This window comes from Muscardinus avellanarius, assembly GCF_963383645.1.
Source record: "Muscardinus avellanarius genome assembly, chromosome: 11".
In the NCBI taxonomy this organism is placed as follows: Eukaryota; Metazoa; Chordata; class Mammalia; order Rodentia; family Gliridae; genus Muscardinus; species Muscardinus avellanarius.
The window spans coordinates 9744961-9771972 of record NC_137797.1 but is presented as its reverse complement, the minus strand read 5'-3'; the positions used below and the strand labels follow the sequence as shown (position 1 = coordinate 9771972).

At 52.7% G+C, this 27012-nt stretch overlaps 3 protein-coding genes across 3 annotated transcripts; 2 read left to right on the top strand and 1 right to left on the bottom strand.

Moving 5' to 3' along the window:
- Positions 1 to 252: 252 nt before the first annotated feature.
- Positions 253 to 7924, top strand: MIEF1 (mitochondrial elongation factor 1; the record flags this gene model as incomplete). The annotated part of the gene is made up of 4 exons (XM_080706522.1): positions 253 to 396; positions 3946 to 4123; positions 4303 to 4565; positions 7118 to 7924. 4 exons carry the CDS (start codon positions 253 to 255, stop codon positions 7922 to 7924), a joined length of 1392 nt encoding a protein of 463 aa, XP_080562648.1.
- Positions 7925 to 14164: 6240 nt separating this feature from the next.
- Positions 14165 to 15327, top strand: ATF4 (activating transcription factor 4; the record flags this gene model as incomplete). The annotated part of the gene is made up of 2 exons (XM_080706449.1): positions 14165 to 14390; positions 14495 to 15327. The coding sequence occupies 2 exons, from the start codon at positions 14165 to 14167 to the stop codon at positions 15325 to 15327; spliced, it is 1059 nt and encodes a 352-aa protein (XP_080562575.1).
- An 8923-nt stretch (positions 15328 to 24250) lies between these two features.
- Positions 24251 to 26196, bottom strand: RPS19BP1 (ribosomal protein S19 binding protein 1; the record flags this gene model as incomplete). The annotated part of the gene is made up of 4 exons (XM_080706402.1): positions 24251 to 24385; positions 24555 to 24652; positions 25874 to 26002; positions 26145 to 26196. 4 exons carry the CDS (start codon positions 26194 to 26196, stop codon positions 24251 to 24253), a joined length of 414 nt encoding a protein of 137 aa, XP_080562528.1.
- Between the last annotated feature and the right edge of the window lie 816 nt (positions 26197 to 27012).

The following is a 27012-nucleotide window of genomic DNA, read 5'->3' as shown; positions in this document are numbered from 1 at the left end:
CTCCTCCTAATGCTGGGATGACAAGCGTGCACCCCCATGCCTGGCTGCTTTCTATAATCTTAATGGCTCCGTGGGGAGGTTTTGCCAGTGCATACTGTCATTTCCTCCCCTGGTATCCTGATCTATCGTGGGACTTGGTGGATCCCTCTACCCTAGAGCAGTCGAGGCAGGAGGAGCTTGGCCTTGATGGGGGTGTGGTTCCTGAAGCCCAGGTGCTGATGGCGGTGTTCCGTCTTCATTCTCAGGTGAGCGATGGCAGGCGCTGGTGAGCGCAAAGGCAAGAAGGATGACAATGGCCTCGGCACGGCCATTGACTTCGTGCTCTCCAATGCCCGGCTGGTGCTGGGGGTGGGCGGAGCCGCCATGCTGGGCATCGCCACATTGGCGGTGAAGCGGGTAAGTGCACGAGCAGGCCGGGCGGGGGTGGTAAGGCAGCCTCCACGGCGTGGACCTCGCCTGGGTCAGGACTTGACACTGCTGATAGAACTTGGTAATTCGTATTACTAGATGAAACCTTAAGAATCGAGTAAGCCTGCTGCCAGGACTCTGCCGGAAAGACATTTTTGGAAATACAAATAAGTTTATTTTGGCAAGTAAAAGATTGCAAAACACCAAATTATCTATCCTTGACTATTGTTTTGAAAGAGCAGTACTAGCCGGGCGTGGTGGCGCACGCTTGTAATCCCAGCACTTGGGAGGCTGAGACAGGATCGCGCAGCAGGTTCTAAGCCAGCCTCAGCTACTGAGTGAGGCCTGGTTTCAAATAAAGCATAAGAGGTTTGAGAGTGTAACCCGAAGGTAGAAAGCCTCTGGGCTCCATCCCAGGGCCACACACACAAGCAGTGCCCTATTTCACCTCTGTTTTTATTTCCTTTTTATTTCACACATGTACCTCTGCCCCATACTTTATACCTAACTCATTCATTATATATTTCTTGTTCCTCAGTGTAGTAGAAGCTCCAGAGGGCAGGACTTTGGTCCTTTTTGGTTTGCTGCTTTATTCTTAGAAGCTAGAACAATAAGCACATGGTAGCCCCTCAGTGTGATCAGTCCTCAGTCACCTGTGGGCTCCACGTCCAAAGACCCAACCAACCATGGATTGAAAATTAGACAAGAGGCCGGGCCTGGGGGCGCACGCTTGTCATCCCAGCATTGGATGGAGGAGGATTGTGGTTCGAGGACAGCCTCAGTTACTTAGTGAGGCCCTTTGCAACTCAGTGAGACTCTGTTTCAAAATAAAGAATAAAAATAGGGCTGGGGGTATAGCTCAGAGGTAGAATGCCTCTGTCATCTCCAGTACTGCAAAAAAAAAAAAAAAAAAAAAATTAAAAAAGAAAAATTGCACCTGTACTGAACATGTATAGACTTCTTTTTTTGGGGGGGATAAGATGTGGGGGTTGAACTCAGGGGCTTTCCACCTCTGAGCTACTCACCCTCACCCCCAGCCCTATTTAATTTTTTTTATTTTGTTTTTATTTATTTATTTATTTATTTAGTTGGTACTGGGGTTCCTAAAAGCCCTTCTACCTTTGGGCTATACTCCCAGACCTATTTTATATTTTTGAAACAGGGTCTCTTACCCCAGTGCGGCTGGCTTCAAACCTGCGCGATCCTCCTGTCTCTGCCTCCCAAGCATGGGGATTACAAGCGTGTGCCACCACGCCCGGCTAATTTTTTTTATTTTGAAACAGGGTCTCACTAAGTTGCAGAGAGCCTCACTAAGTTACTGAGGTTGGCTGAGAACTTGTGATCCTCCTGTTCAGCCTCCAAGTACTGGGATTACAGGCCTGAGTCAACGTGCCCGGCTACACAGACTTTTTTCCTCCTCATCATTCTCTAAATAATATAGTATAACAACTCTTTATAAGCATTTGTGTTATATTAGATATTGTAAGTAGGCTGGGCAGGTGGCACACACCTGTGATCCCAGTACTTGGGAGGCTGAGACAGGAGGATCGCAGGTTTGAGAGCAGCCTCAGCTACTTAGTGAGGCTCCACAACCTAGCAAGACCCTATTTCAGAACAAAAGTGAAGACAGTAACAAGGGCTGGGAGTGTACCTTGGGGGCAGAAAGTGTGTGTACACACACACACATACACCAATACTATAAGTAATCTAGAGACATACACCCTCACACAACAATACTGTAAGTAATCTAGAGATGATTGACGCAGCTTGTACATACATGCATATAGGTTGTACAGCAAGTGTGCCTTTTATATAAGGAACTTGAGCATTAGAGGATTTTGGAATCCTCAGTGTTCTGGAACCAGTCTTCAGGGATACTAAAGGATAACTATAACTTCTTTTTTTTTTTTTTTTCTTGTGGTACTTTAAAGCTACACCCCCAGCCCTAATTTTCATTCATTCTCTTTTTTTTTGTGGCACTGGGGATAAAACCCAGGGGCATTCTACCTCCGAGCTACACTCCCAGCCCTATTTTATTTATTTATTTATTTATTTATTTATTTATTTATTTATTATTTTTGCAGTACTGGGGATGGAACCCAGGGGCATTCTACCTCCAAGCTACACCCCCAGTCCTATGTTTTTATTCTTTATTTTGAAACAGGGTCTCACTGAGTTGTGAAGGACCTAAGTTCCTCCTGTCTCAGCCTCCCAAATGCTGGGATTATAAGCGTGCGCCACCGTGCCTGGCTTAGTCTTTTTATTTTTGAAACGGTCTCACCGAGTTGTGGAGGGCCTCACTAAGTAGCTGAGGCTGTCCACGAACTGTGATCCTCCAGTCTCAGCCTCCTGAATGCTGGGATTATAAGTGTGCACCACCATGCCTGGCTTCATTCTTTATTTTTAATTTTTAAATTTTTTAAATTTTTTTGCGGGTCTGGGGATGGAACCCAGAGGCATTTGACCTCTGAACTATATCCCCTGTCCTATTTTTTATTTTTATTTTTTGAAACAGGGTCTCGCTAAGTTGCAGAGAGCCTCACTAAGTAGCTGAGGCTGACTGCCAACCATGATCCTCTGGTCTCAGCCTCCTCATGGGATTACAAGCTTGCGCCACCACACCTGGCTCATTTTTTATTTTGAAATAAGGTCTCACTAAGTTGCAGAGGGCCTTACTAAGTAGCTGAGGTTGGCCTTGAACCTGTGATCCTCCTGTCTCAGCCTCCCAAGTACTAGGATTACAAGCGTGTACCACCATGGTTGAATAAATGAGTCAATGTTCAACATTATGGTATATATTCATAAGGTATAGTGTATACTCAAAATGTTGATGAATCCTAGTGATAGGTGGAAGTGATCAAAATGATGTTAAAAATTTAGGTGTGGTGGTGCACACTTGTAATCCCAGTATTCGGGAGGCTGAGACAGGAGGATCATGGTTCGCGGCCAGCCTCAGCTACTTGGCCCTATGGAACTTAGTGAGACCCTGTTTCAAAAGTAAAGAATTAAAAATAGAGCTGGGGGTATAGCTCAGAAGTAGAATGCCCCTGGGTTCCATCCCCAGTACCACAAAAATAAATAAAATAAATAAAAATAAGAAGCCGGGCGTGGTGCCACACGCTTGTAGTCCCAGCGTTTGGGAGGCTGAGATGGGAGGATTGTGGTTTATGAACAACCTCAGCTACTTAGTGAGGCTCTTTGCAACTCAGTGAGACCCTGTTTAAAAAAAGAAAAGAATAAAAAATAGGGCTGGGAGTGTAGCTTGGAGATAGAAAGTCCTTGGGTTCCATCTTCAGTACTGCCAAAAAAAAAGTTGAGGAGGAAGAAGGAATTGCTGAGTCTGGGGTGAAGCTCTGTGGTGCAGCACTTCCTTAGCATGTTTGATGCCCAGAGTTCAGTCCTAAGCATTGCTTTTAAAAATGAGAGAAAATGAAGTAGTTAAACTTGCTAGGGCAAGGTTTCTGGGAGGAGGAAATTAGAAGGAAGGAGATCGAGGAAGGAAGGCAGGTACATGTCCTGTGTCCTCCACTATTTCAGATGTATGACCGGGCAATCAGCGCCCCTACCAGTCCCACACGCTTGAGCCATTCAGGGAAGAGGAGCTGGGAAGAACCAAATTGGATGGGCTCCCCCCGCCTGCTGAACAGGGACATGAAGACCGGCCTGAGCCGGTCCCTGCAGACCCTTCCCACAGACTCCTCTGCCTTTGACCCAGGTGAGGATCGTCTCCCTTGGCACTGCCTCTGGACTGCCGTACGCTCCTGCGTGGCACTGGCGTTTCTTGAGCGCGCCGGGCACTGCGCGGGCACTTGCCCTTCGTGCCAAACCCTTCTCCTCGATGGGCTGAGGCAGCTGTGGATCGAGCTCACGTGCCTCTCTTTCTTGCCTTGGCAGATACATTCTGCCCGCCCCGGCCCAAGCCATTGGCCAGGAAGGGCCAGGTAGACTTGAAGAAGTCACGACTCCGCATGTCCCTGCAGGAGAAACTTCTCACTTACTACCGGAACCGGGCAGCCATCCCTGCTGGAGAGCAGGCTCGCGCCAAGCAAGCTGCTGTGGACATTTGTGCCGAGCTCCGGAGCTTCCTGCGGGCCAAGCTGCCTGACATGCCACTACGGGACATGTACCTGAGTGGCAGCCTCTACGACGACCTGCAGGTCAGGGGCGCTTCTCAGAGGGCGGGCTGGGCACCGACGGGCGCTCCTCCGAGGTGTCGCTGGTCCGGTCAGCGTCCCGGCTTGCCAAGAAGGCTGGCTGTCCTCCTGCTTGCGCGTCCCACGCCCTGGCAGTGCTTGGCACTCTGCTTTTTGTCTTCGTTAGCCCTTTCTGTTTTTCATGGCACTGGGGATGGAACCCAGGGGCAGTCTACCTCTGAGCTACACCCCAGACCTTTTTAATTTTGAAACAGGGTCTTGCTAGGTTGATGAGTCTTGACTAGTTGCTGAGGCTGTCCTCAAACCTGTGACCCAGCCGGGCGTGGTGGTGCACGCTTGTAATCCCTGAGCTTGGGAGGCGGAGACAGGAGGATCGCGCAGGTTCGAAGCCAGCCGCGCTGGCGTAAGAGACCCTGTTTCAAAAATATAAAATAGGTCTGGGAGTGTAGCCCGGAGGTAGAAGGGCTTCCAGGAACCCCAGTACCACCACCAAAAAAAAAAAAAAAAAAAAAAAACCTGTGACTCTCCCGTCTCAGCCTCCCAAGTACTGCGATTACAAGCGTGAGCCACCATGTCCCGCTCCCTTTCTCATTTTTTAAATTGGAAGAACGTAGCTGAGCGTGGTAGTGCACGCTTGTAATCCCAGTACTTGGGAGGCTGAGACGGGAGGATGGCGGGTTCTTAGCCAGCCTCAGCTACTTGGGCCCTCTGCAACTTAGTGAGACTTTATTTCAAAATAAAGAATAAAAAATAGGTTTTGGGGTGCTGCTCTGAGGTATAATGCCCCTGGGTTCAATCCGCAAAACAACAGCAACAACAACAAAATAAAACAAAAGAAGAAACCATAAGAAACCTGCTGCTTCCCTGTTCCTGTGTTCTCGCCCCCCCTTAGCTCTTTGTGGTTTCTTTATTATGCAGATTGCCTTGGTGACATGAAAGAATTCTTAGCTCCTATTCTTTCTTTCTTTCTTTGTTTCTTTGTTTCTTTGTCTTTCCTTCTTTTTCTTTCTTTCTTTCTTGAGACTGGGGATTAAACCCAGGGCATTCTGCTTCCAAGGCATACTCCTAGCTATTCTTATTTTTAATTTTTTTACTTTTGTTTTGTGGTACTGAGGGTGGAACCCAGGGGCTTTTCTACCTCTGGGCTATACTCCCAGACCTATGTTATATTTTATTTGGAAACAGGGTCTCACTAAGTTTCAGAAGGCCTCACTAAGTAGCTGAGACTGTCTGTGAACCATGATCCTCCAGTCTCAACCTCCCAAATGTTGGGATTACGAGCGTGCACCACCACGCCCAACTATTCTTTTATTTTCTATATATACATTTTTTCCGTTACTGAGGATGGAACCCAGGGGCATTCTACCTCTGAGCTATACCTCCAACCGTAATTTTTATTATTTATTTATTTATTTATTTTTGGTGGTCCTGGGGGTGGAACCCAGGGGCTTTTCTATCTCCAGGCTATACTCCTAGACCTGTTTTATATATTTTTATTTGGAAACAGGGTCTCACTAAGTTGCTGAGCGCCTCATTAAGTAGCTGAGGCTGGTTTCAAACATGCATGATCCTCCTGTCTTAGCCTCCCAAGTCCTGGGATTACAAGCATGAGCCACCATGACGGGCTCTATTCTTTATATTTTGAAACAGGGTCTCACTAAATTGCAGAGGGCCTCACTAAGTAGCTGAGGCTGGCCACAAATCGCGATCTTCCCGTCTCAGCCTCCCAAATACTGGGATTACAAGCATGCGCCCCCACACCCAGATCCCTATCCTATTTATTTATTTATTTATTTATTTATTTATTTTGCAGTACTGGGGATGGAACTCAGGGGCATTCTACCTATGAGTTATACCCCCAGCACTATTTTTATTTTTATTTTTTATTTTTTTTTGGTGGTACTGGGGTTCCTGGAAGCCCTTCTACCTCTGGGCTACACTCCCAGACCTATTTTTACATTTTTATTTGGAAACAGGGTCTCCTAAGCCAGCGAGCGCAGCTGGCTTCGAACCTGCGCGATCCTCCTGTCTCTGCCTCCCAAGCGCGGGGATTACAAGCGTGCATCACCACGCCCGGCTCCCAGCACTATTTTTAATTCTCTACTTTGAAACATTTTTTCACTAGGTTGTGAAGGGCCTCACAGCTGAGGCTGTCCGTGAACCGTGATCGTCCTGTCTCACCCTCCCAAGTACTGGGATTTCAAGTGTGCACCACCATGCTGGACTTATTTTTTATTTTTAAAATACAGTCTCAGGTGCTGAGGGATCCTCACTAAGTTTATTGAGGCTGACCTTGAACTTGCGATCCTCTTGTCTCGGGTGTATGCCACCATACCAGGTTATTTTTTATTTTGAAAAAAGGTCTCACTAAGTTGCTGAGGCTGGCTTGGAACCTACAGTTCTCCTGTCTCAGCCTCCCAAGTACTGGGATTACAGGCCTCCAGTACCCAGCGTTCGCTTCTAGTCTTATTGGGTAATGCAAGATGAAAGGGCCTGTGTGTGGGGAAGCATGTTTCCCAAGCCAACTTGGAACCTTTTTAATTCTGCTCTGACAGGTGGTAACAGCTGACCACATCCAACTCATCGTGCCCCTCGTGCTAGAGCAGAACCTGTGGTCGTGCATCCCTGGTGAGGACACGATCATGAACGTCCCTGGCTTCTTCCTCGTCCGTCGTGAGAACCCAGAGTACTTCCCTCGTGGCAGCAGTTACTGGGACCGCTGTGTCGTAGGCGGCTACCTCTCCCCAAAGACCGTGGCAGACACCTTTGAGAAGGTCGTGGCTGGCTCCATCAACTGGCCGGCTATAGGGTCCCTCCTGGATTATGTGATTCGACCAGCACCGCCCCCGGAGGCTCTCACTCTAGAGGTTCAGTATGAGCGGGACAAACATCTTGTCATTGACTTCCTGCCATCAGTGACCCTTGGTGACACTGTCTTGGTGGCCAGACCACACCGGCTAGCTCAGTATGACAACCTGTGGCGGCTGAGCCTGCGTCCCGCTGAGACGGCACGTCTGCGGGCTTTGGACCAGGCCGACTCAGGCTGCCGATCTCTGTGCCTCAAGATCCTCAAGGCCATATGCAAATCCACGCCAGCTCTGGGCCACCTCACTGCCAGCCAGCTAACCAACGTCATCCTCCACTTGGCCCAGGAGGAGGCTGACTGGTCTCCAGATATGCTGGCCGATCGGTTCCTACAGGCCCTGAGGGGACTCATCAGCTACTTAGAGGCCGGAGTCCTGCCCAGTGCCCTGAACCCCAAAGTGAACTTATTCGCAGAGCTCACCCCTGAAGAAATAGACGAGCTGGGATACACTCTATACTGCTCTTTGTCTGAGCCCGAGGTGCTGCTGCAGACGTAGGGCGGGTGAAGCCAAAGTGGGCGCGGGCGGTGGGGGACCGGATTCTCCGTTAGCAACACTTGGTCTACGTAGTTGGTGCATCGCAGGGTCCCTAGGTGCCTCCTGTCTTGCCTTCATCTTTCCGGTCACTTCATGCTGATTAGAATGACCTCCCTTTGGTCTCCTATTTTCTCGCCCAACCCTTTCTATTTTTGTTACCAAGCACTGTGCTGCTCCCTCTCCCCCTTGCTCAAGTGGCTTTTTGGGACTGAGTTGAAGGTGGAATGCCGGCCTGAGCTGTGGAGACCACGTGGTAGTTTGCATTTTGGCTCGGGGCTCCTGCTTTCACCGGCCCTGCCCCGAGCCTCTTCCTACTCAGTGTCTAGTTTTCCTCTCTTGTTCATGCCCTCTGTTTTGCTCTTGTCCTTGGAGATGTGTCTGCCTAATCAAGAGGTTGCCTTTTAGTTGAAGAAGAGCTTTGCTTGCATATGTGCAAGCTGAGCTCTGCAGGGTGAGCACGGAGACAGTGTTGAGGGATGACGCTGGCAGAAGTCCAGGCTTTTGACCTTGGTATCTGGAAGCAAAGCCCCTTCCCCACCCTTAACCAACTTACACTCCTAAGTGCTGAGACCATCTCTCCTGGGGACACATTACTCACCTAGGATAAGCCGGGCACAGAGGTATTTGGAAATTCTATTTCTTCGTGGCCATCGGTGAAAGCCCTGGGGAGGCCAGCCCAGCGGCCTCATGCGGAGCCTGCACGCCCGCCGTCTCTTATCAGTGGTGTGGAAGTCAGGCGAGGAGGGACACTGCTAGGGCAGCAGGTCTTATCTCTTGCCTTCTCTGTTGCCAATAGGACAAGGCCTTGCAGGAACGCAGCTTAGCAGGAGAGGCTGAGGGAGGCTGACGGGAGGCCCAGCATCAGCTGGAAAACTAGCCACCACTTGGGGTTGGTGACTGTAATGTCCCTTGGCAGCCTCGCCCTAGTAGGATGCTGCCTTAGAAGGAGAACAGGCCCCGCGGACAGCTCTCCTTCCCCAGCGTCTGCCCCGGCAGTGGTAGAGGGTGTCGTGAGCTCGGGCACCTCCAGAGACTGAAGGGCAAGTGAGCCTGCACTGCCTTCTCCCCGCCCTGACTCCCATTTGGCGCATGGAGAGATGGTACTACCTAGGAAGAGCAGATAAACACGCGGGAGGGAGGCGGTACTTCCCGCATTCCTCCTTATTTCCTGCTGCTAAAATTGCACTGTTTATGGCAATGTAAATGTACCTGCGGGTGGGGAGGAGTATTTAATACACCATATCAGTGTGTTTTAGTTTTGTGTCTTTTTCCCCATTTGTAGCAAGAGGCTGATAGTTGTCTTCTGATCTGCCCATCCAGTATTTTATTTTCCCATCAAATCTTCATTTTGTCTATTCTTACTACCTCTCCATCAGTGAAGATTCTGGTGAAGCTGTACAGCTGTCTTGTTCCTTCCCAGTGACAGTGACATGAAATAACTTAAGTAGCACTGACACCCCAGCAACCTGAATTTAGAGTAAAGGCAGATCTGCCCGTGTGTGTCCGCAGGGAGGGAGGTTGAAAACTAGGGTAACTCTGACTCTATTCAGTCTTTTGCCTCTTTCCCTATGTACATATATACAAGGTCTCTTCCAGACAGTTCAATTTTTAAATTTTGTATAAGGGGAATTGAGAGAGAAGAAGATAAAGCAAAGAACTTTGAGAAAGACAAGCCTCCTGGCTCTTTGTCAGAATCAGATGGGGTTTAAAACATTTGCGAGCCAAGTAGCAGCTTGGCAATCGATGACCTATCCAGTGTTCTTTGGAGGGAGGGTTGACAGCTGCAGAAGCAGATTATTCTTTGTTGAGATAAAGGACTTAGTTTCTCTGTCGGGAGTATTATAAAACTTAAAAGTTTCTCAAGCTTCATCTCTGACCAAATTTCATAAAAAATATTGGAAAGAGCTAAAAAAAAAAATTTAAAGACTGTCATGATTTTAGAGTCCCAAATTGTTAAAGCCAAGCACAAGTGAATTTAGGAAGGGAAATAAGTTTCCCATCTTTAAGGGCAGCTTTTTAAACTGTGCTTCACAGAACCATAATTTGCCATCTTAAAATCAAGAACCTTCTTTTAGTCCTCAACACTGGAAGCAGTGGGCACTGGTCCTGCTCCTGGTCCCTGTCCTGACTGACGGGCGGGCTGTCCTCTGCCGCCGTTTTCCTCATCGTAAACATGGAAGTCAGTCAGTGCTCTCAGATGCTTGGATGGAAGGGGGCACCGTTCAGTGCCCCCCCCCCCCCATTTTTAATCCTAGGAGAAAGATGTCGTGGCTGTCCCACCACTCTGCTTTTATCTGTTGGGTTCCTCTCACTTTTGCCTGCAGGGATGGCACTGCTCCTCATCCAGATCCTTTTGGCACCATCCAGATTAGCAAACCACATACTTGGTTTGATGCCTAGACTCATCCTCATCTTGAAAACCTAATACTTGCTAAGTATATTTTAGTTCTTCCCTCTTGCCCCTAAGAAATGAGTTCAAGACAGCAGTATTTTCCTTTTTATGCTCAATAATGACTTTTTAAAACTAAAGGAAAGAAGTGATGAAGGCCATGTTTGGGAAAGCTCTGCGGAGAGGCCTGCTGGTCCTGCGTCTCGGCCCTGGATCGGCCACCTGTTCACATTCCAGATGAGCTGGATTGGCTTCCTTGTTCTTCACTTGGGGTTCAGATGAAGTCATTTCAGGCTCTGGAGAGACTTGTGGTGTGGGGTTCTGTAAGGAGGAATCTACATGTGTCCAGAGCCCTTTGCCTTGGTACACTTTCCTTGGGATTGATTTGGTGAGAACTTTTGCTCTTAAAAGATCTTCTAGAACTTTGTCCTTTTGTCTGAAATTCAAGGCCAAGGAGAATGGTAAGAGACACCTAGGACTAGAGGCGACTGCCCTAGGCTTGGAGGTTGCAGTCTTGTTGACGCTATTATAAAGTGGCCAAAGTACCAGAGATGTGGGTTCTTTGGTCGTTTGCTGCTGGGTGTTGTTTACCTTTTCATTTTGATCACCTTGTAGTCTTTAAATTCTTGGTCCCTGAGGCCAGGTCCACAACTTGCCTTCCAGTCACTTGCCTGCCCTTCAGTGGTGGCTGACGTGCTAGCTCATGTATTTGGAATCAGTCACCAGTCTGTGTCCTGTCTTGGCTAGGACCACATAGGAGCAGCTTATCCCCAGACCCAGAGAACTGCTATCCTTTTTCTCCTTGAGGGAGGAAATTAAACTGGGAACACGGTGTCTTTCCACAACATGGGAAGAAGAAAATAAAAATCTTTCCAACAACATTGACTTTTGTGTGTGGTATGGAATACTTTCCCACAAGAGTGCTAGGTCTCCATTTTCTCTCTCTCTCTCTCTCCTCTCTCTCTCTCTCTCTCTCTCTCTCTCTCTCTCTCTCTCTCTCTCTTTTTTTTGGTTGGTACTGGGGATTGAACCCAGAGACTTTTACCTCCAAGCTACACCCAGCCCGATTTCATTTCTTTACTTAGAAATGGTTTCACCAGGTTACTGAGAACCTCGCTACATAGCTTTGAACTTGTGATCCTCTTGTCTTAGCCTCCAGAGTACTGGGATTACAAATGTGTGCCACCATACCCCATTTTCATTTAAGGGAAACTTTGAAGTGTTTGACTTGCATGTCTATTATAGAACAGGTGCGACAAGCTACGACCAGACTCTTCTTCCATGACCCCTGTCTACAGTGTCAAAACTGGGGCAGTGTCACTTTAATTCCCAACCAAATGCATGCTCATCTGGCAGGAGCCAGTCTCTGTAGAGCAAAGGAGGACATGCCTCCTTGGTCCTTAGTTACTCTTTTGAATGACAAAAATAAGGACTCAGGATTCTTTCAGTGCCTTTACTTACACTGAAAGACTAAAATGCTTCTGTGTATCACACCACTCACCATTTCCCCTGGGAAAGAAAAACCATTTTCATTGCAGCATTCAGTATGCTTCCTATTGCGTTTTAGTTGCTGGTTTCGTGTCTTCTGAAGGAGCAGGTTGTTATGGGGAGATGGGCATGGAGACTGGAAGGTCAGGGTGGGAAGACCAGGGTTCTAATAATAGAAACAGTAGCAACCAGTTACCGAGTGCTTGTACACCAGACACTGCTCAGTATGATCTCACTTTATTTGCAGGACAAGGATACTCATTAGCGTCACTTTGCAGATGAGGAAACAGGCTCAGAGAAGTCACTTGGCCAATTTCCCAGCTAATAAGTGATAGAGCCCACCCTGAAAGAAGTGCTGTTAGCAAGGTGCACTTAACTGGAGGCAGAAACTCCAGGGTTCTCCCTTTACAGGGCCTGACTGGAGAGGGAGGGAGGTCTCTCAACACTCCTAAAACAGCTTCCATTATGGTGGGGTGACTGAGCACACAGACCCGTAAAGATTGGGGGTGGGTTCTCAAGCTTCTCTCCTCCCAGGGCCTTGAGAATTTCTTGGGAAGCTGGTTGTGCACGAAGTTAACAAATAGGATTTAATTAAAACCACCTACAGAGCGAGAGGTGCCAGTAGAATAAAACCTTATTCTTAGGGGACCGGGCCAAAAGGCAGATAGATACATGCTAGATAGATAGCACAAGGGGAAGGACGCAGAGCCAGCGTCTGAAGGTGGGCTAGTAGGGACCTGATTTCCCAACGTGAGTGCTGTCCGGTCCCCTCTCCAGTCTCGGTCCCGAGCCTCTCTCTGGGGAACCAAATCCTCCACCCACTGTAGGCTGGCTCTGGAAAATAAAGGCTCGGACCAGGTAACTTCCGGGGCGGGCCGGGGCGAACTGCTAGAAATGCAGGTCGCTAGTTTCCAGCTTCTCTAAGGGCGGGAGGAAAGCGCTCCAGGGGCCCGGCCAAGGGTATTATTTGGGGCGTGCTGGGCCGCAGCTGCGTGGGGCAGGCGCCGCCAGTGAGTAGGAGCCCAGGCCGACCGGGCCAAAGACGCGGGCGGAGACAGACAGAGCTGACGACCAGCCGGCGGGAACCGCACTGGCTGCTCCGCCTCTTCCCGCGCAGACCCTCAGCCCCTCTGCCAGCAGCCCGCCCATCTCCAGCCCAGAGCCAATAGGAAATCGAGCTATACATGACTCACCATGCCTGGGCCAATCAAGTCGCGCCCCCCCTGCCAGCATGTCGCGCGACATCCCGGAGGCCCCGGCTGGACAATGCAGAGCTTCCTCGGGAGGAGGCTTTCCCCGCCCTCAGCGGACGCCGGAAGCTCGCGCGCCCGAGAGATCCCTCCGCGGCGGCCCGGGGGAACGTGCTCTTAGGTCGTAGGCTTCTCGAAGGGTAGTGAGCCTTTTTCCTCTTCGGAGGCACTGAAATTAAACTCCTCTCCTTTCATGTTAGACCCCGGGTGTAGAGCCCGGAGCGGGAGCAGGTGGGGTCGCCGAGGAGAGGGTTGCCGGCGGGCGACGGCGAGGGTCACGTGACCGCGGCGGAAGGACACCTCGCGGCACAGTGCGACCTATAAAAGGCCGGCGGGCTGGCGGCGCGGCCATTTCTGTCCCGCCGTCCTGTAGATGTAGTCCTCCGAGCTCGAGCCCGCCCTCCTCCCCTCCCGCAGGGTTCGCGGCCGCCATGGCGCATTAGAGGCAGCAGTGCCTGCGGCAGCGTTGGCCCTTGCAGCGGCGGCAGCAGCACCAGGCTCTGCAGCGGCACCCCCAGCGGCTCAAGCCATGGCGTGAGTACGGGGCGGGCGGCGGCGGCGCTCGGGCTGGGCGCGCCGCCGAGGGAAGCGGCTTTACGAGCGCCCGGGACGCGCGGCCGCCTGGCGTCTCCGGCTCCCCAGGGCCCCGGAGCCCGCGGGGGTCGCGGCTGGCGCCCGCGAACGTGGCAGCCAAGATGGCGGCGGGCGGTGAGTCACGGGGCGGGGCGGCCCCGGCCGTCTTTGGACGTGAGGACGAGCGCCTTCCTCCGGGCGGCCGGCTTGGGAGTGACCGCGCTTCCGCGGGCGTCCATTTTGTGCAACCGGAGCCAGAGGCACAGGGGTGACACCGTGGCCCTGCGGCCACGTGTTCCCGATTCCCCACGGCTGAGCTTTCCCATTTGGCTCCTGTTCCTCTGGGGAAGGAAGATAAAATTTCCAGATGACTTCTCTAAGTCCGGTGTGCCTTCTGATTCCCATTCAGGCTTTTCACGGCATCCAGCAGCAGCGTTGCTGTAACCGACAAAGACACCTTCGAATTAAGCACATTCCTCGACTCCAGCAAAGCCCCACAACATGACCGAGATGAGCTTCCTGAGCAGCGAGGCGTTGGTGGGGGGCTTGACGTCCCCCTTCGACCAGTCGGGTTTGGGGGCTGAAGAAAGCCTCGGTCTCTTAGATGACTACCTGGAGGTGGCCAAGCACTTCAAACCTCATGAGTTCTCCGGCGACAAGGCTAAGGCGGGCTCCTCCGAATGGCTGGCTGTGGATGGGTTGGCCAATGCCTCAGACACCGGCAAGGGTCAGTGTGCCACCTTGATCTGTCCATGCGGGTCCATTGGTGGGGGCTGGGCTGTGGGCTCGCTGCCATGGGTGTGTGTCTCAACTGGCTCCACTCTTTTGCAGAGGATGCTTTCTCCGGGACAGATTGGATGTTGGAAAAAATGGATCTGAAGGAGTTTGACTTTGATTCCCTGTTGGGTATAGATGACCTGGAAACCATGCCAGATGAGCTTTTGGCCACATTATATGACACGTGTGATCTCTTTGCCCCCTTAGTCCAGGAGAGTAATAAGGAGCCCCCCCAGGCAGTGAACCCAATTGGCCATCTCCCAGAAAGTTTAACAAAAGCAGACCAGGTTGCCCCCTTCACCTTCCTGCAGCCTCTTTCCCTCTCCCCAGGGCTTCTGTCTTCCACTCCAGATCATTCCTTCAGCTTAGAGCTCGGCAGTGAAGTGGACATTGCAGAAGGAGACAGGAAGCCCGACTCCAGTGCTTCGGTCGTCATGGTCCCTCTGTGTGTGAAGGAGGAAGATGCCCCCTCAGATAATGACAGTGGCATCTGTATGAGTCCCGAGTCCTACTTGGGCTCTCCCCAGTACAGCCCCTCTGCCTCTGGTGGCTCTCCTATCCAGAGCCTGCCATCTCCAGGTGTCCCTGGTGGCTCTGCCCGCCCCAAACCTTACGACCCTCCTGGGGAGAAGATCGTGGCAGCAAAAGTAAAGGGGGAGAAGCTAGACAAGAAACTCAAAAAGATGGAGCAAAACAAAACTGCAGCCACCAGGTACCGCCAGAAGAAGAGGGCAGAGCAGGAGGCCCTCACTGGCGAGTGCAAGGAGCTGGAAAAGAAGAACGAGGCTCTGAAGGAGAAGGCAGATTCTCTGGCCAAGGAGATCCAGTATCTGAAAGATCTGATAGAGGAGGTCCGCAGGGCGAGGGGGAAGAAGAAGGTCCCCTAGTAGGGTAGTCAGCGCTTGCTTGTACATAGGTGTGCTGAAGCTGTGTTGTAATAAATTATTTTGTAGCTAAGGTATCAGCGCTGGCTACTGTGTTTATTTTTGGGGGGAGGGGAGGTCTGGGGATGGAACCATATGGCCTTGGACCTCTAGGTTACACCCTCTGCCCTATTTTTTATTTAAAAACGGGGTCTCACTGAGATGTGGAGGGCCTCACCACTTAGTAGAAGCTGTCCGTGAACCATGATCCTCCAGTCTCCCGAATGCTGGGTTTACAGGCGTTCACCGTCACACCCAGCCTGCTGTTTTTGACTGGGAAGTGTCCCCTTACCCCTGCACACCTGCACCTGGAGGATGTTTTGAAGATACCAGAGTGGATGGAGTGCCAGAGTTCCTTTCATAGTGGAGTAGAACCAGACCCTACAGCAAGGGTGCTGATCCACCTGGGGTAAGCTGGTTGGTGGGCAGCTGGGTGGCTGGAGGGGAGGCCAACAGCCTGACCTTGCCTGTTCCTGACCTGGCTGGTTGCCCGTAAATAACCAGATTAGGTCATGCAGTCCCCAAGAGGATTAGGTTTCATTTGTGAACCTCTGGTCTGCAGGGGCCCAAATGTTTTTTCTGTAAGTGCTCTCCATTCCTTTGTGGTGTGGAAACCTCCCCGTAGTGCTGATAGTTTGGCCAGTGGAGACTTGTCTGCAGGATATTAGAGCACTGATTGAGGGTGGCAAAACTTTACTGCAGCCCCAGAATCCTCAGCTGCTGACCCCCATCTACAAGGCCGGTGTGAATGAGTGCAAGAAGGCAGCAGGGCAGGGCTGCCCCTCTGTCCCGAGGGCCTGCTAGGTTTCCCTTCTGTTCTTACCCAGTCTCCATGACTAACACTCATGGCTCCCTACAGGTCAGGAAAAGCACAAATGAGATTTGAGCCTCCTGAGCCTGGAAACTTTGGGACAGTGCCTGGGTTTTCCTGGTTCCCAGAGAAGCTTGAGGGTGAGCTGAATGGAAAGGACACCACAGGTCAGAGGGAGTGGGCCTCGCGCTTGGGCCTGGTGCTCTCTGTTGCTGCTGAGGTTCTAGGATTTTCTACGAGGCTGTGGGCCTTTCTCCATGTATCCTGAGTGGGGAGCTACCCAGATAGGTTGTCTGCGTGTTAGGGTGTAAAGAGCAGGGGATTTCTAGAACCAGACTGGCTGCTTCACTTAGCTGTGACCATGGAGTAGCCCTTCTGTGCCTCGTCTCAAGAGGTTTATACACAGGCTTCTTGGCCTGCTTTCTACAACTGGGTCATGTTTCACACTTCAGCCTTTAAATTTGTCACAGAGCTGGGTGTGGTGACACAATGTCTGAGCCCAGCACTTTGAGGTTGAGACTGGAAGGTTGTAGGTTTGAGACCAAACATTTATTTTTGGTGGTACCTACCTCTATGCTATACTCCCAGATCTATTTTTTATTTTATTTGGAAACAGGGTCTCACTAAGTTGCTGAGAGCATAAGTAGCTGAAGCTGGCTTCAAACCTGTGTGATCCTCCTGTCTCAGCCTCCCAAGCGCAGGGATTACAAGCGTGCGCCACCACGTTTGGCTTAAACATATTTATTGAACTTGGGCATTATACCTCTGAACTTCACTTCTTTAGCCCTATTTTATTTAGAAATAGGGTCTTGGGTTGGGTGTGGTGGCGCACACTTGTAATCCCAGCATTCAGGATGCTGAGACTGGAGAATTGTTTGCAGACAGCCTCAGCTGCTTAGGCCCTCTGTAACTCAGACCTTGTTTCAAAATAAAGAATAAAAAATAGGGCTGGGGGTGTAGCCCTGGGTCCCATCCCCAGTATTGTAAAATAAAATAGGGGATCTCACTAGGTTGGTGAGAGTCTCATTACTTGCTAAGGATGTCCTTGAATCTGATTCTCCTGTGTCTGCCTCCCAAGTACTGATATTACGAGCATGTGACACCATGCCTGGCTTTATATTTTATTTTGAAATTGCTTAGGCTGTTCTTGAACCTGTGATCCTCCTGGCTCAGCCTCCCAAGTACTGGGATTATAGGTGTGTGCCACCATGCCTGGCATAAATGGGATTTTTCCGGTTGAGAAAATGGCATGAACTCAGCTATGCATTGGCACTTTAAAGCCTGCTGAATGCCTTTTAATTTTAATTTTTTTAAAATTTTGAGTGCTTTTAAAAAAATTTAGTGGTACTGGGGATCGAACCCAGGGACATTCTTCCTCCAAGCTACATCCTCAACCCTATTTTATATTTTACTCTCCTGGACCTGGTGGTGCACGCTTGTAATCCCGCATTTGGGAGGCTGAGAAAAGAGGATCATGGTTTGCAGACTTCCTTAGCTACTTAGGCCCTCTGCAACTCTGAGACCTTTTTCAAAATAAAAAATAAAACAGGGTTGGGAGCCGGGTGTAGTGGTGCACACTTGTAATCCCAGTATTCACTTGTTTTTTGTTTTTTGTTTTTGCGGGTCTGGGGATGGAACCCAGGGGCATTTGACCTCTGAGCTACACCCCCTGCCCTATTTTTTATTCTTTATTTTGAAACCGGGTCTCACTGAGTTGCAGAGGGCCTCACTAAGTAGCTGAGGCTGTCCGCGAACCGCGATCCTCCAGGTCTCAGCCTCCTGAATGCTGGGATTACAAGCGTGCGCCACCACGCCCGGCCAGTATTCACTTGTAATCCCAGCATTTGGTAGGCTGAGACCAGAGGCTCACGGTTCACGGACAGCCTCAGCTACTCTTAGCTACTTAGGCCCTCTGCAACTCAGTGAGACCTGGTTTCAAAATAAGGAATAAAAAATAGGGCAGGGGGTGTATCTCAGAGGTCAAATGGCCCTGGGTTTCATCCTCAGACCTGCAAAAGGAAAAACAAAACAAAACAACAGGGTTGGTGATGTAGCTTGGAGGTAGAATGCCCTGGATTTCATTCCATTCCCAGTACTGGAAAGAAAAAAGAAAAAAAAAGGGGGGGTTTAAACTGGGTGTGGTGGTGCATGCTTGTAATCTCAGTACTTGGGAGGCTGAAACAGGAGGATTATAGGTTTAAGGCCAGCCTCAGCTATTTAGTGAGGCCCTCCAAAATTTAAGATTTTGTTTCAAAGTAAAGAATGAAATAGGGCCGGGAATGTAGCGCGCGCGCGCGCGCGCACACACACACACACACACACACACACACACACACACACAGTCTCGCTAAATTGTTGACAGTCTCACTACATTGCTGAGGCTGTTCTCAAACCTGCAGTCAGCCTCCTGAGTACTAGGCATGCATGCCACACCCAATTTACATACTTATTTTGTTTTTTGGTACTGGCGATTGAGCCCAGGGGCATTCTACCTCTGAACTACATCCTCTGCCCTTTTTCCTTTGAAACTTTAAAAAAATTTTGATCCTCTGCTAAATTGCTGAAGATCTTGGTATGTTTCTGAGGCTGGCCCCAACAGTCCTCCTGTCTCAGCCTCAGATTACAGCTGCTCCGGGAGGCCCTAAGGCAGGGCACAGAGGCAGCCATGTGGTTGGGGACAGGGGCTTCCTGGAGACTTGTCTTAAAGTGGGGGTTCAGTGAGCACATGTGCTGGGGTGAAGGTAGTATGTTTCAGATCTGTAAAAGAAGCCGGGCGTGGTGGCGCATGCCTGTAGTCCCAATAAGAGGGAGACTGAGGATTGCAGGCTTGAGGCCAGCCTCAGCTACTTAAGCGAGGCTGTCAGCAACTTAGTGTGACCCTTTCAAAATAATAATAGAAGTGGGGTGTGGCTCCGAGGTGGCGTGCCCCTGGGCTGAACCCCAGTACCCCCAACACATGCAGCTTCTTGGCATTTCACGCGGTGGCTGGGCCGGCTTGGGCGAGGCCAGAGGCGCAGGAGCCCCAGGATCCGGGCTTCATCCACTTTGGTTTTGTCACTCTGGATTATTTTTCCAGCATGGGAAACCACAACCTCCCACTCCCCTCTGTCCACCCTAACATTCCAGGATGAGGGCACTGAAGAGCAGAGAGGGGGTAGGGACGGCAGTCCAGGAAGTGACTGGCCCTGAGTCACGGGCTGGTGCCGCCCCGTGTCACACAGGCTGGAAACGGGTGGTAGGAGGGGCAGTGAGGCCGTGGCCTGAGTGTGGGGGGGGACGGGCTGCACCCCTTTTGTGGCCTTCAACCAGGGCCTCCCTGGACCCAGAGGTGCCAGCCGGCCTTCCCGTGGGCTGTACGCCCTCTTGCGCTCCTGCCCCAGTGCCTGGGATTCCCCAGGCGGCTCCCTCGACAGCGACTGCCCCTCAGGGGCGCCTCAGGATGACCCTGCCGACGTCCCAGGCTCTGCTTCAGCCTCAGTTTTTTATGTCCCTTTTTTTCCCAGTTGTGATTATTTACATGGGCCCGTTCCCCAGCCAGTGTTCGTCAGCTCCAGGGGTCCTGCCGGGGCTCCTGCAGCGCCTGCTTTCTGCTGGTCTCCAGCAGTGCCCCAGCCCTGGCCCGCAGCAGTGAGCAGAGGCTCACGAGTCGCCCTTTACGTGACACCCAGTCTCAGGCGCCATGGGCGGCCTGGCCTGGGCAGACGGGGCAGCCACCCATCCACCCCGCATGGGGTAACCCTGCCAGGCCTTGGCTAAGCACCAGGTGGCTGAGGTCTCCCGGCTCAGCGCCCAGCCCTCCCTGCACCCGCTGTGGCCGTGGCCGTGGCCGGCAGCTCTGCACACTTCTCTCATTTGGTCTCTGGGGCAGGGCTGCAGGTCGTGAAGAACAGAGCGGCCGTCGCTTGTTCCTATCGGGTGCCCGCTCTGGATGCTGTGGGTGCTGGGGTTCAGCGTGAGTACAGCAGGTGTCCCCACTTTCCTTCTGTGAGGGAGACAGGGCCACGCCAGTGGATGAATGTGGGGGGGGGCTGAGGACTTGCTCCTGAGGGGCACTGGGGAGGCGAGGTGAGATGGGGTGTGAAGGTGGTGCCTGGGCAGAAGGCAGGGTGGTGCCCCCATTTCTGGAGCTGGAGGATCAGGACTTTTTTTTTGGGGGGGGGAATACTGGGGCATTCTACCTCCAAGCTACATCCTCAGTCCTATTTTGTTTTTATTTTGAAACTGGGTCTTGCTAGGTTGATGAGTCTCACTACTTGCTGAGGCTGCCCTCAAAACTGGAATTCTCTTGTCTCAGCCTCCCAAGTACTGGGATTACCGGTGTGCACCACCATACCCAGCTCTAGGGTTTTCATTTTAACTTTTTTTCACCCAGGGCAGAAGCTGGGCTCAGGGTTGAGACACCCCTTGGGCATCTGGGGGGAGAGATGGAGGAGCTGGTGGTTGTAGTGTCTGGGAGAGAGTAGTCCACTGGAGCTAAGTTCCTGCAGGGAACCCAAGTACCCATCACCCCATGGGCAGGAGGGGCTCACGGCTGGGCAGATGGCAGGTGGATACTTAGACCACGGGGACAGTGGCAGCTGCAGGAGACGGGCTGTCCCAGGCTGGGGCCCTCGGTGGAGGGAGCAAGGTCCTGGCTAGGCTTTGAATGACGGGGAGAATTGTGGACATGGGAAGAATGGAGAGGCACCCCAAGAAGGCAGGCAGGAGAAATGGGGTGAGATCCTATTTCAAAATTAAAATAGGGCTTGGGGTGTAGCTTGGAGGCAGAATGCCGCTTGGTTTAATAACCAGTGCTGCACACACAGGAAAAACCAAAAAACAAAAGACCAAAAGGAAAGGGGCACATGTCCTGATGGTACTACCCCAGGGGTTCTGCTGCTGGAGCAAGCCGCCTAGTGGGGACTGGCCAGTTCCTGCTGGACCTTAGCTAAGGCCCCAGGCCAGGAACACTGGGTGGGGCCATGGGTGTCTGGGCCCTGGAGGTCCAGCCAGTGTGGACGGCGAGAGCAACCCAGCCCCACAGGACCCAAAGGAAGGCTGGGTGGGCCCCAACTGCTCAGCCAGGCCAAACCTGCAGCTACCCACAGCAGAGGGCAGATGCTCCTGGTGTGGGGCCTCCCCTGCTGGGTCCTCTTGGCCTGGCTTGAACGCCACAACTCAGGTGTCCTCTTACTCAGGCCTCCTGATCAGGTCCCGGAGCTCATGGCCAGCAGACCTGCCCCATGGTAACACCTCTCCCAGAACCCACACTTCCCCCGGGCCTTGTGTAGCTGAACCACCCTCTGACTTTTAGGATAGAGCCCACAGTGCAGCCTGGCCCGCTGGAGCAGTGAGCCCTAAGCCCAGGGCAGAGGGAGCACAGACCCTCTCAGTCAAACTCACAGGAAAGAACTGTCCCCCGGGGGGGCAGGGGCACCTCGGGGAACATGTGTCCTGTTAGAAGGGGGCCTGAGGCCGGGCGTGGTGGCGTGCAGGTTCGTGGCCTCAGCTACTTAGTGAGGCCCTTTGAACTCAGTGAGACCCTGTTTCAAAATATAGAATAGCCGGCGTGGTGGTGCACGCTTATAATCCCAGCATTCGGGAGGCTGAGACCTGAGGATTGTGGTTCATGGACAGTCTCAGCTACTTAGTGAGGCCCTCCAGAACTTAGTGAGACCCGGTTTAAAAAAAAAAAAAAAAAAAAAAAGAATAAAAAATAGGGCAGGGGGTGTAGCATGGAGGCCAAATGCTTCTGGGTTCCATCCCCAGACCTGCAGAAAAAATAAAAAATAGGATCTGGGTGTAGTTCAGATGTAGATGCCCCTGAGTTCAATCCCGAGTCTGCAGAAACAAAAACCAAAACAAAACAAAGGAGGCCTGGAAAGCTGGGTGTGGTGGTGCACGCTTATAATACCAGTACTTGGTAGGCTGAGATGGGAGGATCACAGGTTCACGGCCAGTCTCAGCTACTTAGTGAGGACCTCTGCAACTTAGTGAGACTGTTTCCAAATAAAAATTAAAATAAGAAGCTGGGCATGGTGGCCCACACTTGTCATCAGTGAGATCCTGTTTCAAAATAAAGAATAAAAAATAGGGCTAGGGCCGGGCGTGGTGGCGCACGCTTGTAATCCCCACGCTTGGGAGGCGGAGACAGGAGGATTGCGCAGGTTCGAAGCCAGCTTCACTGGCTTAGGAGATCCTGTTTCCAAAAAATAAAATAGGTCTGGGAGTGTAGCCCTGAGGTAGAAGGGCTTTCAGGAACCCCAGCACCACCAAAAAAAAAAAAAAAAAAAAAAAGCCAGGCGTGGTGGCGCACGCTTGTAATCCCCACGCTTGGGAGGCAGAAACAGGAGGATCGCGCAGGTTCGAAGCCAGCCGTGCGCACTGGTTTAGGAGACACTGTTTCCAAAATGAAAATGTAAAAAATAGGTCTGGGAGTGTAGCCCGGAGGTAGAAGGGCTTCCAGGAACCCCAGTACCACCAAAAAAAAAAAAAAAAAAAAAAAAAAAATAGGGCTAGGGGCGTAGCTTGGAAGTAGAATGGTATGGGAAGTAGTACACTATGGGAGTTCCATCCCCAGTACCGCAAAAATAAAAAGTAAAATAAAATAGGGCTAGGATGTAGCTCAGAGATAAAAGGCCTCTGGATTTAATCCCCAGCACCGCTGAGCCAGCTCCTGGCTAAGCTGCTCAAGACACCAAGTGTGCCCCCAGGGTTAGGGTGTGGAACAGCCCTTGCGAGGTCGTCCTGGCCACTAGTCACTAGGTTTGGAGCGACTGGACCCTCTGTCCTCTGCCCTAACCTCCTGGGCACATGGTTGACCTCTTATAGCAGAGCCCACTGGAGCCAGCACCCAATCCCAACTGCGTCAGGCAGTTCTGGGGCCCCTCCTGTGTCCCCACTCAGCATGGAAGACTGAGTAAAGGCTAGGGGGCGAGACCTGGTGGCACCCTCACAGATGAGGATGGCGGCCCTGCCATCTATCAAGGTGAGGGAAAAGTCACTGCCCCTCCGACCCAGCCTCAGGGGATCCAATGACAGCCTCTGCCAGAGCCGGAGGACCCACTATGGGCTGCGGGGCTCTTGGACTGGGGTCAGTGGGGAGGTGAGCCCGGAGGAGAGCAGCGGAGGGGCCCGAAGGTCCCGGGTCTTCTGCTCCCCGGGGCCCCTCCTGGCTTCTTTGACCAATCACCTCTTCACTTGAAGTCTGCACTGTTTGTTCCATGGACCCGCCCCACACCTCCTATACCATGACTGCCTGCTGGACAGGGTTCAGCCTGCCACCCCGGGGCAGCTGTGGTCTTCACAAGGCCAGGGTATGAAGCCTGCGTTTTTAGGATTCCTCCTGAAGCCTTATGTCCCACCGGGTGGCACAGGAAGGACCAGATGGCTTCCCTCCAGAGCAGGAGCCCTACACAGCGGGACTGGTGGAAGAGCACCCTGGTGCCCTCAGTGGCCCCCGTCTCCTGGGGGAGGCTGCAGCAACTCCACTCTCGCCCTCTTCAGAAGCCCCTAGCAGCTGTGGGTGCCCCTGTGCTCTAAGGACCACCTTTTCGGCTGCAGCACCCGCGCCCTGGGAAGGAAGGCGCCTCTGGGTGGACATCTCCCTGGACGGCCGCCTGCCCTGGAGGGATTATGGCCAGGAGCGCCTAGACCTGAGCTGGAGATGTGAGAATGGGCCCTTGGTGCCGGAGATGGAAGACACCTCCAACATCAGATCCGCAGCACACACAGCTCGAGTCCACGTTTACTAGAACCCAGAAGCCCACCGCAGCTGCCTCTGTTCCTGCAGGCACGGCCCCGGGGGTCTAGGCCCTGCCCTTGTCCCATAACGCGCAGCCCAGAAGCCCCACCTGGGCAAAGCAAATGGAGCTGCCTCCTTCAGCAGGCGCGGATGGCTCCTCCCAAGCCTAGGGAAGTCAGTCTGTGTGAACACTGGCCCCCGGCTCCGGCTCCCCAGCTCCTTCCAGCTCCCTGGCTTCCGGGAGCCACGCTGGCCTGCACCACCACCTGCTGGCCAAGTGGGGCATGGCGAGGCCCACGGTCCACAGGGGCGGGATGCTGGAGACTGGGCCCGGGCCTGGGTCTCCTGGGAGCCTAGCTGCCGAAGTATTCCTGCTGGAACTTCTCGAAGTCTTCCTCAGTGAACACAGTGCCCTCGGCCTTCTTCTTCTTCTTAGTCTTGGCCACAGGCCGGTCACAGGCCTTGCGGCCCCGGTTCTGGAGCAGAATCTGGGGAGAGCGCAAAAATGAGACCACAGCATCTCACTCGCACGGGGCAAAGGGAGGCCCACCGCTCGCAGCCTGATGGCCGAGGGCAGGCTGGGACGCCAATGGGTCCTGAGAACTGTTCTAGCTCTCGCCCCTCCGGTCCCTTCCTGAAGCTGTACCCGGGACACACCTGCTGCGTCACAGACTCTGCCACTGTGCTTCTTGCACTGGTCATAAACCTCAGGTTGACACCGAGATGGTCTCGACCCTCTCGCTTCCGGTACTCGGCTGTGGATGGAGAAAGGGGAAGTCAGCCAGGGGTGGCGGCGCACACTCATGATCCCAGTACTTGGGAGGCCAAGGCAGGAGGCTGCCAGTTTGCAGCAAGCCTCAGCTACTTAGGCCCTCTACAACTTTACTGAGACCCTGTTTCAAAATAAAGAATAAAAACCAGGGCTGGGGTGTAGCTCGGAGGTAGAATGCCCCGGGGTTCCATCCCCAGCACCACAGAAAAGAAAAAGCAAAGCAGGGAACGTCACTGTGAGGCGTTGTAAGTCCCTGGCCCAGCCAAAGGCCGCTGTTCCTTCCCTGATTACTCAATAGTCTGTGCTTTTTTTTGGCCAAGTCCAGTCTCCACACAGGTCCCGCTGAGCCCCGTGGCTCCTAGCTGGTCACGAGACTCACTCACACATCCAACAATGTACCACAACTCTGTACCAGGTGCTGTCCTAGGTGCTGGGCCGCAGCAGGGAACGGCTGACAAGACTCCTATCTGTGAAGTTTACATTCCAGTGGGAAAAGGAGGTGGGGAGTAAGGGAAGCTGGTTTGTTTTTTTTTTTTTTTTTTTTTTTGTACTGAGGGTTAAACCCAGGGGTGCTCTACTTTTGGGCTACCTTCATCCATCCACCCATCCATCCGTGGTGCTGGGGACTGAACTCAGTGGTATTCTACCTCTAAGCTCTATACCCAGCCCTTTAATTTTTTATTTGGAAAAAGGATCTCACTAAGTTGCTGAGGCTGGTTTCAAACCTGTGATCCTCCTGTCTCAGTCTCCCAAGCACTGGCTTGGCTGTGTTTAGACCACGCTTACTGGGGAGGGTGCATGGAGGCCGGGAGAACACAGGCCCTCGCAATAATCGAGACAAAGAGGCAGCCCAGAGCAAGGAGGCGCGGCAGAGCTGTTCTGTAGGCTGCCAGTGCTTACCGTTCCTCTACCCATCAAGCCCTGCCAAGCTGTGGGCTGGCAGACAAGCCCCATGGCAGTCTGGGCCTCGGGTGCTCCCCATCCACAGGGAGGAAGCAAAGAAAACCCTGGTGAAGCAAGCCAGACAAGGCTGGGTGGGCGCGGCCCCTCCCATCCCATGCTCCTGCTTCACAGTTCTAGGGGTGAACTGACCAGGAAGAGGGAGCCCGGTCTGGAGCAGAGCATCTTGGGGAATGTGGTGTTATTAATGGACATAAAGACCCCAAGCCCTACGGCAGCGCGGCTGGCCCTTTCCTGAACTCACCCAGCGCCGACTTGGGCACCTTTCCCTTGGCAGAGTTCCGCAGTTTCTGGGCCTGGGTCGCCTTCGCTTTCCGGGCACGCTTCGCCGGAGGCCCGCTCGGCTGGGCCTGGCCTGGCGGGGCCCGGGAGGCTGCAGGAAGAGGAATGGACCCGGGTCGGAGGGCGTGCAGGGCTCCCATCCGCCGGGGCTAAGTCCGGCCTGGATCATCCCTCACGCCGAGCTCCCGCCCGCTGCCCGCGCCGGACGTCCCCGGCAGGCGAGCGCTCCTTACCTTCGGAAGCTGCCAGCAGCTCCAGCCCCCGCCGCAGCAAGGCGGCCGACATGTCTGCGCCCGGCCCCGCCCACGCGCCACGCCACATCCGGTCCGCTCGCCGCGCCCTCACTCCGCAGAAACGCGAGCAGGGAGCTGAGGGTTCCGGAGCGGGCGACCGGAAGTGCTCGCCTTTATTAGGCGCGTGCGTTAGGGGTTTACTCTAGCGCGGGAGGAGGGGCGAGAGCTGGAGGCGGGTCAAGGGAGCAGAAGGACACATTTTCTACCCAATCCTGACCCAACAGGCTCCGAGCGCGCTAGGCCACGCCTTTCCGGAAGCCGTCCGCCGCTAGCCCCGCAGGGCTGGTTAACCCTGTCGGCCCCGCCTTCCCTGTGGGCGTGGCCAAGGCGAGGCCGAGTGTGGGTATTTTGAGTGTTTTTGTAGGAGTTTGAATCCACGGCTTTTTTTTCTTTGCCGAACTGGAGATTGAACCCAGAGGCATTCTACCTCCGAGCTACACCCTCTATTTTTTTTTATCCTTTATTTTGAAACAGGGTCTCACTGAGTTGCAGGGGTCCTTATTAGGTAGCTGAGGCTGGCCGCTGACCTGTGATCCTACTGTCTCAGCCTCCCAAGTACTGGGATTACAACCGTGCGCCACCACGCCCGGCCTTTTTTCTTTTCTTTTTTTTCGTTACTGATGTTGTGCCCAGGCCGATGTCGATGTCGCAAGAATGGAGGAGAGCGCCAACTTCATTGGGGGATCAGTTTATTTAACCGCGGGGGGGGGGGGCGACAGACTTGCCAGACTAGACACACAGTCTGGCACTCAGTCCAGAACTGGGGCCCAGAGCGGATCTTACAAGGGTTTTTAAGGCGAAAGCCAAA